This window comes from Falco naumanni, chromosome 1 (assembly GCF_017639655.2).
Source record: "Falco naumanni isolate bFalNau1 chromosome 1, bFalNau1.pat, whole genome shotgun sequence".
NCBI classification, from domain to species: Eukaryota; Metazoa; Chordata; class Aves; order Falconiformes; family Falconidae; genus Falco; species Falco naumanni.
Window position 1 is genome coordinate 100,433,959 of NC_054054.1, and position 17,350 is coordinate 100,451,308.

The 17,350-nt window shown below is 63.2% G+C and overlaps 3 protein-coding genes across 5 annotated transcripts; 1 reads left to right on the forward strand and 2 right to left on the reverse strand.

Moving 5' to 3' along the window:
• Nucleotides 1–6,050: 6,050 nt before the first annotated feature.
• METTL27 (methyltransferase like 27) lies at nucleotides 6,051–8,043 on the forward strand. The gene is made up of 5 exons (XM_040612499.1): nucleotides 6,051–6,167; nucleotides 6,238–6,366; nucleotides 6,438–6,573; nucleotides 6,654–6,746; nucleotides 7,178–8,043. The coding sequence occupies exons 1-5, from the start codon at nucleotides 6,060–6,062 to the stop codon at nucleotides 7,414–7,416; spliced, it is 705 nt and encodes a 234-aa protein (XP_040468433.1). The 5' UTR covers nucleotides 6,051–6,059; the 3' UTR covers nucleotides 7,417–8,043.
• A 951-nt stretch (nucleotides 8,044–8,994) lies between these two features.
• Nucleotides 8,995–17,136, reverse strand: LOC121096515 (claudin-4-like). Of its 3 annotated transcripts, none has more exons than XM_040612515.1 (2): nucleotides 16,983–17,136; nucleotides 8,995–9,850 (listed from the first exon to the last, which is right to left on the reverse strand). In XM_040612515.1, the coding sequence occupies exon 2, from the start codon at nucleotides 9,839–9,841 to the stop codon at nucleotides 9,197–9,199; it is 645 nt and encodes a 214-aa protein (XP_040468449.1). In that variant the 5' UTR covers nucleotides 9,842–9,850; nucleotides 16,983–17,136; the 3' UTR covers nucleotides 8,995–9,196. The 3 variants fall into 3 exon arrangements, with proteins under 3 accessions (XP_040468449.1, XP_040468446.1, XP_040468456.1); XM_040612512.1 differs by lacking the exon at nucleotides 16,983–17,136 and adding an exon at nucleotides 16,207–16,515; XM_040612522.1 differs by lacking the exon at nucleotides 16,983–17,136 and adding an exon at nucleotides 12,493–12,598.
• On the reverse strand, nucleotides 12,822–13,572 carry LOC121096534 (claudin-4-like). The gene has a single exon (XM_040612549.1). It carries the CDS (start codon nucleotides 13,461–13,463, stop codon nucleotides 12,834–12,836), a length of 630 nt encoding a protein of 209 aa, XP_040468483.1. The 5' UTR covers nucleotides 13,464–13,572; the 3' UTR covers nucleotides 12,822–12,833.
• Nucleotides 17,137–17,350: the final 214 nt, after the last annotated feature.

Genomic DNA, 17,350 nt, shown 5'->3' on the forward strand with positions numbered 1-17,350 from the left:
AGCTTCCACCCCCTGGACCTCATCCAGCGTGTCCCCGATGTTTCCCAGGAGATGGCAGTCACCTCCCGAGATACACAGGCAAAGCAGGAGCCTCCGGGATGACACCTCGGGGCTGGGCTGAGTCTCGCGGGTGGTGCTGGGAGAGGGGAGGGGTCGGAGGGGTTCGCACCCACCCGCGGGGCTGTGGTCTGCAGCCCTACCGGGAGTCCCACGGACACGCTTCAGGATTTACACCGAGCGGCAGGGACTGTGTCTCGGGCAGGAGCAGGGAGCTGGCGGAGTCTGCCTGGGCGGGGACGTCAAGTCACCGGAGTGCTGTCCCACGGGGGACACCGAGTCACAGGGCTGCGGTCTGCGAGTGTCCCCCGTGGGCAGGGGGCAGGGGGTGGCGGCGTGGGGTGCCTGGCTGCGGGAAGGGCTTCGAGGGAGGGGGAATGTGTATGGGGAGTGATGATGGAGTGTGCCAGGGCAGGCAGGGCTGTACGGGGGGGGGGGGGGTTGGAGCTGAGCGACGGAGCGGGCTTCCAAGGTGTGTTGGACCTGGCCAGGGTGGGAAGTGGAAGTCCCTGGTCAGGGGAGGAGAGCAGATGACAGTGGGGACAGCAAGAGGGAGCAAGGGGGACTGGGGAAAATGCAGCTGGGACAGACGTGGCATGAGGTCCATGGGCTATGGACAGGGGGCTGGGGTGTGGGCAGGGGCCGTTGGGGCTGCTCAGCAGTGAGGGTGAGGCTGAGCCGGGCGGAGGGGGCTCAGGTGAGGGCTGCAGGCACACACATGGCGAGCAGAGCTGCTGCCCTTTGGGATGGGGACAGTGAGAAATGGGAATGTCGTCGGCGTGGGACCACTGTGCCCCCATGATGTACTGACATGGGGTTGCTGTGCCCTGGGGATGCAGAGCGGTGGGAGCACCATAGATTTGGGGTACAGAAGCGGTTGGAGTCCATGCAGTGGGGTGCAGGAGCGAGAGCACCATGCACTGGGGGTGCAGGGTTGGGAGCACCATGCACTGGGGGTGCAGAGGTGGGAGCACCCTACCCTGGGGGTGCAGGGGAATGGAACACCATGCACTGGAGGTGCAGGAGGGTTGGGAGCGACACTCATTGGGGGTAGGATGGGAAGCAGGTGGTTCATGTGCAAAGGCTGGGGCTGATGTGGGAGCCTGGGGATGTTCCCAGCATGGTGGAGACATCATTCTGTGACCTGACCCTGTGGTCAGAGCCCTGCAGGGTAGCAGGCCACAGCCAGGGAACATGTCATGTCCACAGGGGCTGCATGTGGCACAGGCAGCATGGCTTGCTGGCAGGAGGACAACCTTCCCAACCATGCAAGAAGTCATGAATCAGCTATGTGAGCTGCTCCCCCGGTCTGCCTGCCTGCTCCACGGGTCTGATCTCCAGCCAGCTCTGCGCCATGCCGCACTGATTTATATCTCAGCCTTTTCTTGCTACCTGGTCATGAGCCATGCGGGTGTTAGGGGCCAGTGCAGAAGGCTTAGTGACAGCAGCCCTGGCCATCATCAATCACAGCAATGCTTGGATTTACAGACTGAGAAGTCAGGCAGAAGCCCAGAAGTATGAGAACCCCAGAACCTGGGGGGCTCATGGTGCTGAGTGATGTATGTTAGGGGAAAAAATCCACTTGTCCCTGGACAGCAGAGGGCTGGGCTTTAGGGAAGGACTGGACAGTTCAGGGGCTGATGGACTCAGGCTACGTTTGGATGTTGGAAAAAGAAAACACTCATGCACGGAAGTGTGGAGCCAGCCCAGCCCACAGCAGCACTGATGTGCAAAACTGCACCAGCCACCCCATCCATCCTGCTTTCTGCCACCTTCTTGGTCACGGGGACATGCATTCTCCTGCCTCTGCCTCCCCACAGCAGCTCTCCAGGTCCCACCTGGCTGGTACCCCACAGGGTTTTCCTACCCTGCTCCATTCATAGCCCGGCTCTGCACCCTGCAGAACATCCCACTTCAGCAGGGCAAGTGCTCCACCTTGTAGGGCTCAAATGCCCCACAGGATGGCTGTCTGTGCTTCCCCAGGCTCAGGATGTGCAGCAGAGAGCTCAGAGGACCATAAGAGGTCCCTTCCCACAGCTGTGCATGCCTTGGGTGCCCTGAGGACATTCTCTGGCCTTGGCATTCTCCCCATACCACCAAGGAGGACCTGCGGTAGGGAGAGGTGTACAGAGATGCAGTCCATGTCCCTGACAGCTTTCAGTGACAGTCACTATGACTGTCACCAAAGTCCCTTGAGTCAAAAGCTGCCGAGTCCCCATTAAGCTTCTGATCCCCCTGTCCAACCCCAGGGAACACATCCACTCCCCAGCTGGACTGAGGAGCTGGGAAAAACCCAAGTACCAGGCTCTGAGCACCCATGAGTGTAAACAATAGGGACCAGAGAAGCACATGCAAACCCCTGCGCAGCACGGAGCCACCCACACAGCCCATGCAGCATGCCCCAGCCCCTGCAGCACATCATTCTTGCCCGTTTGTCAAGTCTGAAGGCTACATGGAGAAGCTGGACTCTCAGCTGCTGATGCAGGCAGCAGTGTGCTGCTCTGAGGGGGTCTTTTGGCCATCGTGGTACTCAGTACCTGCAGGGCCCTTGTCCCAAGGGGTGGTGTGGGGGAGAGCACCTCTGGGGCAAGGTGATGCACCAGGCTGTGGTGCTGGGGTGGGGGAAGCAGAGGGGAGGCATCTGGGAGGGCTGGCAAAGTACAGGCTGAAGGGGTTTGATTGCTCCATAAACCCAGGGAATGGACATGGGTGCCAAGACAGCCCTGGCAGCGGAGTGACTTGGCTCAGTCTGCAGCTCCTGTGAGCTCCCAGCAGCCAATGCCAGTGGGAGCCACTCGGACGAGAAGCTGTGTGGGTGCACACAGGGTGCTAACAGGGGTACTCACCCCAGCCTCCAGCCCACATCCCATCCCGCACCCCACGAGCACAGCCATCACAGCTGGTGATGGCCCAGGACGCAGGGGCACAAGTGTGATGAATATCATCTCAAACCACCTGGATACGTCAGGGTGCCCACAGAAGCACAAGCCTTATGCACATGCCTCTCTCCATTCTCTTGCTGGGAACGAGCTGTCCATCACTAATTGATGCCACTGGGCTCATGAGTGGCTCCATGGGCAACCCAGCAAGTCTCTGGGGCACAGAAGGTCGTGGGACCCAGCATCCTGTGGCTCCACTCTGATAAAGAGAGATTGCCCACCAGCATCGGTTTGTCCAGGGGACAGCATTAGTCCAACACTGAGGGCCAAGGGCATGCCAGGGATGCCCCGCACAAGCCCTAGGAAATGCAAGCCCACCTGCCCAGTGTAGTGACTGCCACTGCACACTTTACCCAGGTGTCCAGGACTGGCTCAGATGTGGGACCTACAGGCAGGTTTGGAGGCAGATGACATTGCTAGAGCTGGTGGAGCCCAAGCTGGAGATGCCTGGCCCCACAGAGGATCCAAACCCAGCTCAGACATGGTCTTTCCCACCGCCTGTCCCAGTGGGAAAGCTTCAAGGGTGAAAGACTCACCTAAGCTGCCCTTCCACCGGGAACCATCTTCTTGGTGAGAGAGGGCAGGTGAGGTCATGGCAGAGGTCTGTGGGCTCGGGGTGGCCAGCCAAGCTCCTGCTTCAGGGATGCTCATCTCCCCAGCCTCCATGTTGAGGGGTGATGGAAACACCCCACTGGCACGGTTGCACTGAGCGGGCCCAGCTGCAGCTCCAGGGTCCCAGCAGGACAGCGCGATGTGCCTCATGCAGCCAGCATAGCCAGGGCATAGCCAGATCCCCAGTCCCCAGACAGGGCACAAGGACAGCACCCCAAGGAACTGCACCATGACAGCACATGCCCAGGTAGGAGCCCTCCAGTGCCAGGCCACGTGCCGAGACAAAGTCCAGCCTCAGCACCAACACTTGCAATGGGGAAGCTCCAATCTGCTGCAACCTGCTGCCACCCCTTGTGGGGGTCCCTTCTGTCCTGCCGTGCATCCTCGGGGGACAGCCTGGGGCCTCCAACGTGGTCCAGACCCCAGCTGGCTGATGCTGGGTCCAAGCCAGCCCAAAGTTGCTGAGCCGTGGGGTGTGGAGCAAAGCTGTTTGCACAGCTGTGTGCTGCGCTGCGGAGAGAGCCGGCCCAGGGAAGGTGATGTTTGGAAAAGCACCAGCTAATGTGGGGCTGGATCAGTGCAGGTGGAGGCTTGGGGAAGGCACGACCCCATTGCAGCCCAGCAGGCAGTGCACCCGGGGCAGGGGGACGCTGGCAGTGCACCCTGCCTCTGGTTTCTCTTGTAAATGAAGATCAGGCTTCAATGAGCAGTGGGAACCGTGCTCGGAGTGTGACACCCGTTATTAAGGCCTGGCCACAAAGCTGCCCAGCGGTCACCGTAGTGCTGGGAAGGGAGATGCAGAACTCAGCGGGCTGGATCGGACCCATGCCGGCGGCTGTGGAGGGGACACAGCATCCACCCAGGGTGGCTGGAGCTGTCGCAGGGGTCGCAGCCCCCCACAGCCCCCATCCAGGAGCCACCCGTGTGTTCTGGCCGTGAGTGGGGACGATCCCCATTTGCGTGGGTCCGACCCCTCGCTGCCCGCCCCAGCCCCACGCATCCCCTCTGCCACGCCCCGCTCCGAAGGCGTCACTGGGGGTGACCCGGCCGCTGCTGGCCGGGAGGCAGCGCGGGAGCCGGTGCCTCGGGGGTCGGGGCAGTGCCATGCCGGCCGGGGCCGAGCGCGGGCGGAGGGCTCCCTCTCGAGGCCCCCGGCCAGCACTGCCCGGCCCCAGGGGCAGCGCCAGTCTCCACGCGTGACCGTGGGCAGGTCCCTACGGGGCTCCTCCCCGGCCCGCAGCAGCCCGGTGGCGGTGAAGCGGCCATCGCCGGGGGGACAGGCGGGGACAGGAGGGAGCACCAGCCAGCTGCCGGGCGTAGCAGGAGGGGACGAGAGCCACCAGCGTGGCCTCGGGGTGGCCACTGGCCCCTGCGGGACACCCTCATGTCCTTGCCGTCGTTCATCAGCGGGTGGATTTGCCTGCTTCGCTCTGGGGAAATGTCAGAAGCCAAGGGACGGGTCACAGCACCCCGCGAGGCAGAGCCTGCCCCACGCCCCGCACGGCGGACACCGGGGCTGCTGCAGCAGCGGGCACCGCCGCCCCCGGCGCCGCGGGGACACGCCGGGCGCGCCAGCCCGGGCCGGGTCCCCCTGCCTCAGCGCTAACGAGCACCTCCCGTTAATCAGCTCGGCACGGCATGTTACAGGCGCCGAGCAGCCGGGCCCGGCACCCCAGAGCTGGGTGACCCGGAGGAGGCACCTCACCCCCCCGCGCCCAGCGATGCTCCCGTGTCCCGCTCCCCAGGGGCGAAACCCCAGCGCGACGCAGCGAGACGTGCCTCCTCGGCCCCGGGCTCCGCTCCCGTTCTCGGGCACGCCAGGGCATGGAGGGCCCGGTGCCAATGCCCGTGCCCCCCCGCTGGCGGCGCTGCCGTGGCGGGGCGGGGCGCTGGCGGAGCGCACGGCACCACCCCGCACTCCGGGCGGCGCGGCTGCAGGCTGAGAGCTCCGGGCCCGCCGGACACAGCCATCGCCAGCAGCGCCGGGGCGGGGCAGGGACGCTGCAGCGGGGGAGCGGTGGCTCTGGGGCACCTCGTGTCACCGCACACGGGGTCACCCTCCGGGGCACCCGGTGCCAGCCCCTCGGGACACTCTGCGGTGCCCTGAAGAACTTGGTCACCACCCCCGCTCTGTGTGTGTCTGTGTCCCCTCCTGCCCCACCCCCCGGCGCACTTGGCCGCCCCCGGCGCACCACCCCCCTGAGGGAGCGGGACTGAGGCGCCGCGCGGCGGGTCCGGCGGCCAATGGAAGACGGGGAGGCGTGGCCGGGGCGGCTGTACGAAGCCAATAGAGAGCAGGGGGCGTAGCAGTGGCCAGTGTGCGGAGCCAATAGAGTGTGGGGGCGTGGTCATGGCGCGGAGCCAATGGGGCGTGGGGGGCCGGGGTGGGAGCGCGGGGCCAATGGGGCGCGGGGGCGGGGCTGCGGCCGTGGCAGCGGCGGGGGTGCGGGGATGTGGCTGCCGGCGGCGGTGCGGGAGCGGGTGGCGGCGGTGCACGGCGGTGCGGCGCTGCCCGAGCGCCTGCGGCAGTACGATGGCTGGGCCGCCCGCTACGAGCAGGTACCGAGGCCGGGGGCGCCGGGGGCACCGCGGGCGCTGCCCGGCGCCGCTAATCGCCGTGTCTCCGCAGGATGTGGCGGCGCTGGAGTACCGGGCTCCGCACCTGGCCGCCGCATCGCTCTCATTCGTCTTCCCCGCGCCGCCCGCCGGGGCGCGGCTGCTCGACGTGGCCTGTGGCACTGGGCTGGTAGCGCGGGAGGTACGAGGCGGCGGGGCGGGACGGGGCGGGGAACGGAGCTAACGGTGCCATCACTCCGGCTGTCCCCGCAGCTCCACCGCCGCGGCTTCCGCTGCCTGCACGGCGTGGACGGCAGCGCGGGGATGCTGGAGCAGGCGCGGAGCACCGGCCTCTACCGGCAGCTGCAGCGGTGTGTCCTGGGCCAGGAGCCCCTGCCCGTGCCCCCAGGTAATAGGCCGGTACCGGCGGGGGGGGGCGCCTGCCCCCCGGAGGCTCCCCCCCCGGTGATGCCATACGTGTCCCCGCAGAGCACTACGATGCCGTGATGGTGGTGGGGGCCCTGGGCGAGGGGCAGGTGCCGAGTGCAGTTTTGCCGGAGCTGCTGCGTGTCACCAAGCCGGGTGAGCCGGTGTCCCCACTGTCCCCTCCCGCCAGCACCCCCCGGGGTGGCAGGACAGGGTCATCAGGTCCCAGTGGATGTGGGTCCTCGGCTGGGCGCTGGCCCTGTGGCACAGCCAGGACATGGCCTTGTCCCTGCTGCCAGGCACAGGCAGGGACATGCAATGGCACCCCAGTCCCTGGCCCTGCCTGCTGGCAGGGTTCAGGCAGGGGGACACAGCAGGTGTCACAGGAGGTGATGGTGGCACTCCTGATGCATGACAGCCTGTGCTCAGGTGTGACATCCTGCCAGTCCCCTGCCCACTGGCCTCCTGGCCTGCCCGGCCCCTGCCCCCGGCCTGCCCACTGACTCCTGGCAGGGTCTCACTACCTCCCCTCATCCCCACCTTTCCAGTGGGGGACACCCAATGTCACCCGTCCCCTCTCCTGGCAGGAGGTTTCCTCTGCCTGACTACAAGGAGCAACCCCTCGAACCTGCAGTACAAGGTGGAGCTGGAGGCAGTGCTGGAGAAGCTGGAGAGGCAGGGAGCCTGGCAGAAGGTGCTGGCCCAGGAGGTGGAGCACTGGGAGAGGGCCACCTCCGAGGAGGAGAGCACCCAGGGCACCGGCTACATCTCCGGAGTGGTCTACATCTATCGAAAATGCCCTGTCCCCCCCCTCGAGGAGGGATGAATGCGACACGGCTCTGGCGGGGGTGGCAGTGAGCACTTTGCCCCTTGTCAAACCCAGCCAGGGACCCCCTCCCAGAGCAGGGCAGCTGCTGGGGAGTGACAGTGTTTTCAGGGAGCATCCCCATGCCCTTCCCCATGCTCCTTCCCCCGTTGAGTTCTGGGCCCTGGGGACCTTGCCTGCTCTTCAGCATAGGGAGGGTCTGATGTTTTCACTAGGGTCTCCGGGGCACCACCACTAGCTCTGACATTCAGGTACTGTCCCCAACACCTCGGCCCTCACCGTGACATCTCACGGACCCAGCTGGCTGCTCAGAGCTATATCCTGTCTGGGATGTCTCACTGCCATGCCCACCTCTCAGCCCTCATGGTCAAAACATGGATCCTTCTTCATCTTCCCCACCCCAGACCCCTGTGGTCTTTACCTGAGGACTGTTGGAGGTGGGGCCCCATTGCCATGTCCTGTGATCGCCCCTCCTCATCCTCCCCAGGACTTAACCCAGTGTACCCTGAGGTGCAGGAAATCCCACATCCAAACCAGGAGCAGCTGTGCCAAGGTGACACCCAGACAGAGAAGCTTTCCAAGCACCACATTGGCCTTTCATCCTGCAACAGCTGCTTAAGTCTCTCATTTTCCTATGGCTCAGTAGTTAATGGTATGGGTGGGAAATGAGGCTGGAAGGAACTTCAGGAGCCGGTGGCTGCTCCCCACACAGGAGCCACCCAGCATCACCTGCCCAGCCTGTTTCCCAAGCCCCTTGCCGTGCTGCCCTCACTCTTCCTCCTCCACTGCTCCCTTGGGAAGTTTTTTACCCAAATCTCTTGCTGGAATAATTTCCTTTCTTCCTTTTCTCTTCCCCCAGACCTGTTCCTGCTCATCCTGTTCCTGTGGCCCTGGGGAACAGGTTGCTTCTTTCCCCTTGGGAGCTCTTCCCCAGCGGGAGGCGGTGGCTCTGTCCCAGTCCTCCACCCAGGGCATCCCACATTTCCCACACTTGCTCTCCCCATGGCCCTTGTCACCCCTCTGCATTGCCCCCCCCCCCCCCCAGGTCTTGGGGTCCCTGCATCCATTGTGGGGAGCTGTCCTGCTCCCCTCTCTCCCTGCTTGTCCCCAGCGCTGTCCCCTGGGCATCTGAGGGTCATGGCTGTCCCCATCCCTGCACATGGCTGTCAAATAAACACCCTGCCTCCACTGCCTGCCTGCTGTGCGCTGTTCCCAGAGCAATGGGCTGCAGACCCTCTGGGGTGGGCAGAGGAGGGCTGCTGGGGAGAGGGATTTGGCCTTTCTCTAGGGTCCCCTCCCAATCCCTCAGGGCTCAAAGGACCGAGCTTTGGGAGCCTTGTGTCCCCCGATGCCCCTCTTGGCTCTCAGCACCCTCTCCCTGCCTCCATTTCCCTGCTGGAGGGCATGCAGGGAGTGCCCTGGCTGGCTACTGCCACATCCTCATGGGGACCTGGGGACATGCCAGGCACCAGGGCAGCAGCCCCAGAGCTGGAAGCAGGCTGGCAGGGCACAACACCCATAGGACGTGTCACCATACTTCCCTCACACCACAACACTTCGAAATGAGCCCAGGCAGCCTTGGTGGCACCGAGATGTTTATAGCCCATTGCGAGCACAGCCCCTGTGCACCAGGGAAGGACACACATGGGAGAACCGTACTAGGGGTGCAGCCAGTGTGGGGACAGGTAGGATGAGGCAGCGTGTGGGCAGCGGGGGTGGCATGTGAAGCAGGACAGGGACAGTGGTGCTCTCCCTCAGGTGGGCACCCAGGCACAGTGGCTCACACATAGTCCTTCATGGCATAGCTCATCGGGCTGCAGGTTTTCACTGCTCTGTACTTCTTAGGGTAGGGGTCTTGCTGGGATGGGGGTCCTGAGCAGCACAGGATGCCTCCGCCAAAGAGCTGGAGGGCACTGGAGGCCCAGCCAATGTAGAGGGCAGCCCCCAGCTCTCTCTTGAGGGCCTCGGGCACCATGGGGTTGTAGAAGTTGCTGACGATGCTGTTAGCAGACCAGGAGACAGGGATGAGCAGCATGATGCTGGCCAGGACAAAGATGGCACCTGCCACAATGGAGATCCTGGTCTTGGTGCTCTTGTCATCCACACAACGGGTGCAGTCTGCACCCGAGACGGCAGTGAGGAAGGCAAAGAAGGCCACAAAGATGGAGGTGACCACCAAGGCACGAGCCGCTTGCAGGTCGGAGGTGAGCTCCAGCAGGGAGTCGTAGACCTTGCACTGCATCTGCCCCGTGCTTTCATACACACAGTTCATCCACAGCCCTTCCCAGAAGACCTGGGCCACCACGATGTTTGAGCCGATGAAGGCCGTCACCTTCCACATGGGCAGCGCACAGGTGAGGATGGAGCCTAGCCAGCCCAGCACAGCCAGCATCAGCCCACCCAGCTGCATTGTCATCATCGCCATCAACAGCACCTGTGGGGACAGGGCACAGCCATCACAGACACGGTCTCAAGCCAGGAAGCTTTCTGAAGGGTGTGGACTTCATGCTGGGTGTGTCTGTACCCCATCCGGGTGGGAACGGCTGCAGACCAACACGGGGACACATGTGGCATGAGGCATTGCTGCAGGTCAATAAGGGACATGCATGGTATGGGGCCTTGCTGCAGGTCGGTATGGGGACACGTGGCACTGAGCACCCAGGCCCTGGGCAGGCCAAGGTGCAGAAGCCCCTGTGTGTCATGATAGCCCCTACAATGCCACCACAGCACAGGACAGTCCTCTGCCACCACCCCATCCCAGCTGGTCCAAGTGCATGGCAAGTATTAGGGAGGGTATGTCTTTCAGGGAGCAGGGTGAGGGGCTCACTGTGCCCACCCTGGCATGCTCCAAAGCACAGACACCCCCCCACTGTGTCCTGCCAAGGCAGCCACCCCACAGCACCCACCCCATCCCCTGCTCCATTGCTGGTACTTCAGCTTCCTCAGCCACGAGCATTGCACCGGGGCACACGGGCAGGTGAGGCAGCCCCTGCCCTCGCCGTGGCACCATCTGCTCCCTGTTCAAGGGCAGGTTCTGCTTTGCCCTTGGCAGCCGGGCTGCAGCACCCTTTGGACCCAGGATTTCCTCTCTGGGGTGCTGGAAACAGGTCAGAGCTCAAGTCTACCTCTGGCCCTGGCTGTGGTGCTCAGCAGTTTCAGCGATACCCGCTCTTCCTTTGCACTGGGAGCAGCACCGAGAGGGCAAACCCCTGGTGAGGGGCTACCACAGGGTCATCCCTGTAGGAGGGGTGGCCCGGACATGCTCACAGCTCCAGCAGAGTCACACAAGGCCACCGTGGCCCCTGACTCAGCCCAAATGGCTGCTCAGCCCTGCACAGAGCGGAGCCCCTGTACTGCCATGGGGCAGAGTACACCCATGGGTGCTTGCATCCTTGCTTGGCAGCTGGGACCAGCTGAGTTTTTATGACTCCTGAGTGGCAGCAGGGTATCGGCTGTGCCCAACACACCCTGCAGTACTTGCAGGAGGTTTCGCCATCATTCCTCTGGTGCCAGTTTTGGTTTCTCCAGCCTCTTTTCCCCTATTGCGTCCTCACTCCTTCCCCAGCACCTTTCATCCCTCTGCATCCTGATGGACACCTAGCACTGGGACTTTGCCCCCCCTGTCCATGAGAGCTTCTTTGGGCCAAAAATAAAGTCCCTGTCCCCACAAAAGGGAGACCAGCCTCTTGGGAGGTCGGGGTGACAGGAAGCCATCCCAGGCACCCTTCCCCAGCCAGCGGGACCTGGACCACAAGAGACACCCAAAATGGGGCGCACAACCACCTGCAGTGGGGACAAGCAGTGGCCTTGTGGATCCCAGCAGAGATGCTCGCCAGAGCATCCTGCACACATTTACACCTGGCTGTCGGTACCACAGGGCCACAGGAGCATTTTCCACCATTCCTGCTCCCAGTGAAGGAGTAAGGGAGCTGGGAACCCTCAAGCCCTCAGACCCAGATGAGACACCCAGTGCCAGGCAGCCGGCATCACCCCTCATCCCCGTGCACCCTGAGGCAGGAGGGAAGGATGTTCCCAAGCCAGCAGAGCACTGGTTGTGCCCCAGCACAGCTTGCCATGCCGGCAGCAAGATAGGCAAAACAGCTGGCACTGCCCGTGCCAGACCCGGGGTGCTCCCAGCCGGGGCCATCAGGTGGCCCCAGGGCCAGTGCACCTCCACCCGCCCTCGCCAGCGCCCATCACCTTCCTGCTCGGGTGGGAAGATCACGCTGGAACAGGTGTGGGGCAGCCCTGACACAGCGACTGGCATCACTAAGGCATTGTACCGCGGAGGCACCCCTTGTCACCCCGCCAAGGGAGGGAAGCGGTGGGTAATGCCAGGGGTGGAGCAGGGGTCAGGAGGTAGCTGAGATCACGGAAGGTCTGGAGAGTGGATTTGGGGGCTCTCAGGGGGACAGGGCCCCACAGCACAAGAGCACCAGGCTGTCCCAGCACTGAGGTCGGTGTTGGGGAAGGTAAAGAAAACGAAGCACAGTGGGGTCTGAGCAGCTGCCATTTAATGAGGGAAGGCTGTGACGAAGGGATGGATGGCAGCACAGCCAGGGGGGCACCGTGAGCCATCCTCTCCCGCCTCTGACCCGGGGAACCCACTTGGGGGATGCTGAGGGGACCATGGGGCTGTGTGCACCTCACGGGATGGGGTCGGGTCTGGGTGTTGCCCCGCTCCATGTGGGTGCACAGTCCTGCACCACTCCTGCCACTCCAACCGGTTCTCCCAGCCCAGCTGCTGCCTTCCCACTCCCAGGATAATGATGCCCCCGCCCCAGGGAGCTGCTGCGAGAAATCGCACGTCTGCAAAGCTGCTCTGAGTTCCAAAAGTAGGTCAAACTCAAAATTTAGAGTACAGACAGGTGAGAGCCCCTGCTGCCCCTCGAGCCCCTGCCGGGGTTTGCAGAGCCAGCGCATCCCCATGACCGCATGGGACAGGTTTGCTGTCCCCACCAGCACCACCACCCATCCCAAGGGACGCATTCTGGGGGGCTTTACCCAGCAAGAGCCCTGTGCCACCCACGGGACGGGCCCCTGGGGGCTGCATCACCACAGAGCACACCCCAATACCGGGAACCAGGAGATGCTCGACGGGCAGGGATCAAGTGGTGTCTTGGAGAAGATGCCACAGCTGGGTGCTCTGAGGGGAGCGGGACCCCTGCCGGGCAGGGGGGCAGCCAGGACAGGATCTCCTTGTTCCCCGTCTCAACCAAGATTAAAGAACCAGCTCCAATCCCCCGTGGAACAAAGGCAGCTCTGTCTGCCCTCCCTTGCACCACCCCAGCTGCTGGCCCTCCCTGCCCCGGCTGCCAGCCAGCCCCCAGCCCAGCCGGGGGGTCTGCAGGCCGGCAGCACCCCGGGAGCTCCCAGCTCCCGCTGTGGCTGGGGGTTCCAGGCAGGCGCAGTGGCTCCTAGACGTAGTTGCTGGCTGGCAGCGAGCGAGCAGCCGTGAACTTGGCAGAGTAGGGCTTCTCGCCCCGAGGGGGGCAGGTGCAGAAGAGGATCCCCCCCCCCAGCAGCAGGAGCGCAGAGGCTGCCCAGCCCACATAGAGAGATGACCCCAGGTCCCGCTTCTGGGAATCAGTGACCAGCGGGTTGTAGAAGTCCTGGATGATGGTGTTGGCCGACCAAGAGACGGGGATGAGGATGAGGATGCCAGCGACGATGAAGATGATGCCAGAAAGGATCATGACCTTGGCTTTGGCGGTGTCATCCTCCACGCAGTTGGTGCACTTGCCACCAGTGACAGCGAGCAGGGTGCCCAGGACGGCCACGATGATGGCCACCACCACCATGGCGCGGGCGGCTTGCAGGTCCTGCGGCAGGGCCAGCAGGGAGTCGTAGACCTTGCACTGCATCTGCCCCGTGCTCTGCACCACGCAGCTCATCCACAGCCCTTCCCAGATGATCTGGGCCACGACGATGTTGTTGCCAACAAAGGCCGTCTCCCGCCACATGGGCAGCGCGCAGCAGAGGATGGAGGCCAACCAGCCGATGACGGAGAGGGCAATGCCCAGCACCTGCAGTCCCATGGAGGCCATTGCTCGCTGCCTGCACCCCTGGCCGCCTCCCGCAGCGCAGTGCCGGCTGCTGGGACCATGGCAGGCATTATATGCCTTTGCCGAGGGAGGAGCACTGCTGCAGCCGCCGTACTGCCGCCAGCACCAGACAGAGGGGTAAAACCAGTTTCCCAAGATTCCTCCGCTTGTATTTCTCCCTGCAGCAATGACACTTAATATCCTGGCTGCTCCCACGGAGAAGGACGAAGGGAACTGGGATCAGGCCACCCAGGTGCAGGAGTGTGTCCCACCGGGCAGGCAGGACATGCCAAGGGCAGCTGCTGGGGCTCAGCCTGGGATGCTGAAGGGGAAGAGCTGGTGTCCAGGCACTGGGATGCCTCTGCCATCACCCCTCCTGCTCCAGCACCTGGATGGGGTCCCTCCACACTTTTGTGCCTCAGTTTGCCCCCAGCTCATGAGGTGGCTCCTCCAGCAGCGGTCCAGCCTCTGGTCCCACATGGCCCTGTGCCCAGGGAGCAGCATGCCATCCCTGCCCCACTGCTGGGCTCCATGCCCGGCAGGACACAAGCAGCTCTTGTTTGTTCCTTGGCGTCTGTGCCAGTGCTTCCCAACCCTTCATCAGGCCTCGGGCAGGAGGTGTCACCACCCAGACCCACAAACCGGTTGGAGTGGCTGCTGGCTCCCTCCGGAGGAGAGACGGTGCTGCCCGGGGAGAGGCGGGGGTAGACCCCCAAACCCACCTGCCCTTGCACTGAACTGCCGAGTCGGTGCTCACATGGCAGCCCTCAGTCCCAGGCCTGCCAGCATCCCGCTGCCTGCGCTGCCAGCCAGGTTTGGCGGGTCAGAGCTGCAGGGGGCAGAGGTGACCTGGAGGTACCCCAGTGCCACCACTGCTCTGGTGGGGACCAGGGTGCCAGAAGCAGGCAGGGCCACCTCGTGCTGGCAGCATTTTGGCACAACCAGCTGTACCTGCTGGCCAGGCTGTGACAATACCGATATCAATGCCAATATTGATGCCAATGCTTTGGGCGCTGCCTAGCCTCTCCTCTAATCCATCAGCCCCCCTACATGTCCCCTCCCCACTCTCTCCAAAAGCCTCTTCAGCACCCACATAGGTGCAGCACGAGGCCAGACAGACCACAAGGATGGACAGACAGACATTGCACTGTTTCACCACTCCAGCTTAATCCCAGGCCTCTGGAAAAGATAAAAGTGTCTGACATTATCTTAGTTTTCCCGAGCACTGGCGTTACCAATGCGATCTAATTGCTTATGCTAACTATTCGGTATGATGGGCTCTAGAGCTGCCACTATCCATGTGGGGATGTCCCCAGGCATTGTGCCCCAACGGGGTGGGATGAGCCAGGCAGTCCATGCACTGCAGTGCCATGAGGATGCCAGTGGCAGCTGGGCTGCAGCTGCTGGTGCCCGGCATGGCAGGAGTGGACAGGGCAGAGCCCAGGCACTTGGGGACACTCAGGTCTTGCTGCAGACCCTGACCCGTGGGGATGAGCCGGGGTCTTGTCTGCCTGCCCTGTGCCAGAGGAGCCACCCAGGTGCCTGGCCATGGTGGGATGCTCTGTCTGTCCCTCTGTCCTACTGGAGTGCCCACATTGCTCACATACCAGTGTGCCCACCCAGGAGCCAGAGCCTTGTGGTCAAGGGCTCCCTTTAATCTGTGGGGCTCCAAACCATCCCTGTCAGGGCCAGACTCTGCCTGAGGCTGAGCATGGTTTTCACCTCCCAGCCAGCTGCTGTAACCACCAAATTATTTGGGGCTGAGGAGAGGCACATGCCCACATGTGTGTGCACCTTGCATAGGCCATGTCCCTGCAGGCATGTGGGGACATGCCTCTGGACTGGGGACAAACGGCAAGGTGGGGACAGGGACAACTCTGCAAATGGAGCATCAAATGCCTGAGCCACTCATACCTCCCCTCGGAGGCAGAGCAGGCGCCAGCAGGGCCCTCTGACAGCCAATTACTGTAATTAAAGCCAGAACGTGACATATATTCAAACTGGTCGCTGCCACCCAGAAACAGCCCCGTGCCCTCCCCCATGTCCCCCAGCAACGCACTTGCCTGACCAGCACAGCCAACCCAGTGTCCCCAGCACTGCCAGCCAGCGGGACCGATGGACACAGGCTCAGCAGCGAGTGGAGAAGTAACAACCAACCCCATCCCTGATGCCTGCTGAGCCAGAGGGTGCTGGTGCAGCACCCAGCCGGGTGCAGATGCCCTGCCCTGAATCCAGTGAGATTTGCAGGATGGAGGGGTTTGAGCTCCTTCCCCTGCTCCATCCACGTTCTCAGCATCAGTGACAGCAGAGCTCCCATTCCAGCACATCAGCCACTAGCTCTTTGGGTCTGAGAAAATGCTCTCCGCTGATTGTCCCTGCTTCACTGGGATGGGGACCTGTTGCAACCCTATGGCTGGGCGGTGAGGCCATCCCCAAGCAGGGAGACCACATTAAACCTGGTGTCACTGTGATGCCAGGCACCACCAGGTACATGATGGAGGCTGTGCCACCCTGACTTTGTGCAGGGCAAAGGACGCAGGGAGAGGGCTCAGGGCACTAATACTCAGCCAAAGGGGGTTGGGGTCTTCCCCACCTGGGATGCAGGTGACATTCCCACCTCACACACACACAGAGCACTGGCTCAGCCCCATGCCGATGAGCTGGGAGCCCCTTATCCCCCCAGCACCTGTGCGTGAACTTGCCACCCCGTCTACCTCGAGGTCCCAAAAGGGAAGGCGAGACTTGCCAGCAAGCAGTGATCCACTGGGATCTCCGGCTTCAAATCCACCAAACAAGGCACGGCCACCAGCCCTTCCACTCAGCCGGCACGGAGCGGGGCAGCCTCTCCCTGCCGGCAGCCGGGGATTAGTTACCAGCAGTCCAGAGACTGAATGTTCCCAAAAAACGTCCTTGCCCAACATAAAACCCCCCCGACCGGCTCAAATATGCAGAGTCAGGTTGTTTCCTGCTATGGGAAAGCAAAGTCTGATCGGCTCAGCAGAGAGGAGCCATGCGCCGGGAGCTGTGGTGTCCCTTGGGGGATGCAGCTGCCGGGCAGCACACATTGCTGCCAGAAAAGGGACCTTCAGCCTGAAGTCACTCCAAAAATAAAAGCCCTGCTCAATTTGCTGAGCAACAAGCAGCTCTGAATGGGGAAACTATGCCCAAGTGCTGCCAAGGGGTTTTTCGAAGGGATGGAGGAGACGACGGCAATGGCTCAGGAAAAGGGATTTGAGCGGCACAATGGGGGTTCCCTCCACAGGCGATGCTCAGAGGAAGCGGGATGCTGTGGCAAAGCCCTGGGGAAGCTGATTCGAAGCTGTCAGGGTGGTGATGCTCCGAGCACACTGAGATTTCGGGCAGCCCAGAATCCCCTGGGCAAGCTGCCAACCCCCTGCCACGTCCCACTGGACCATGCCCCCCACTGTCCCCCATGTGCCGTTTGGGCGCCGGCACTGCCGGCAGCTCCATCCCCGCCCTGCTGGGAGACAGAGCCACCATTGATGGTCAGAGCCGCCTTACCTGCTCTCCGCTGTCGCCGAAGGGGCTTCAACAATGGGCTGCCTGTGTGCCCTGGCCAGGGCAGAGCCAGCAGCCCCGCGCCTGAAATATAAGCAGCCAAGGTAGCACTTACCGCCCCGGCCCCACTCGCCCGGGGGGGGGAATCGCACCGTCACTCCCCACTCCCGAGACCGCAGGGGAAGGGGAACACCCCAAACCCCATGCCGGCTGCTGGGCGCACGTGAGTGGGACGCAGCCCCACGGTGCCTGGGGTGGTTTCTGTCGTCACCTCCTGCTCTCCCCCGGGGTGCTGGGTGTACGGTGGGGATGGGGGGATGCCTGCAGTGCATGACACCTCCCCACCCCCAACCCCCCGCCAGCACAGGTGT

What these genes read in the sequence shown, in the direction of transcription:
- METTL27 (XM_040612499.1), top strand. Translation starts at nt 6,060, where the DNA reads ATGTGGCTGCCGGCGGCGGTGCGGGAGCGGGTGGCGGCGGTGCACGGC. An exon ending in GCCCCTGCCCGTGCCCCCAG is followed by an intron (nt 6,574 to 6,653) that starts GTAATAGGCCGG and finishes GTGTCCCCGCAG; the next exon opens with AGCACTACGATGCCGTGATG. An exon ending in GCTGCGTGTCACCAAGCCGG is followed by an intron (nt 6,747 to 7,177) that starts GTGAGCCGGTGT and finishes CTCTCCTGGCAG; the next exon opens with GAGGTTTCCTCTGCCTGACT.
- LOC121096515 (XM_040612515.1), bottom strand. Translation starts at nt 9,841, where the DNA reads ATGGCGATGATGACAATGCAGCTGGGTGGGCTGATGCTGGCTGTGCTG.
- LOC121096534 (XM_040612549.1), bottom strand. Translation starts at nt 13,463, where the DNA reads ATGGCCTCCATGGGACTGCAGGTGCTGGGCATTGCCCTCTCCGTCATC.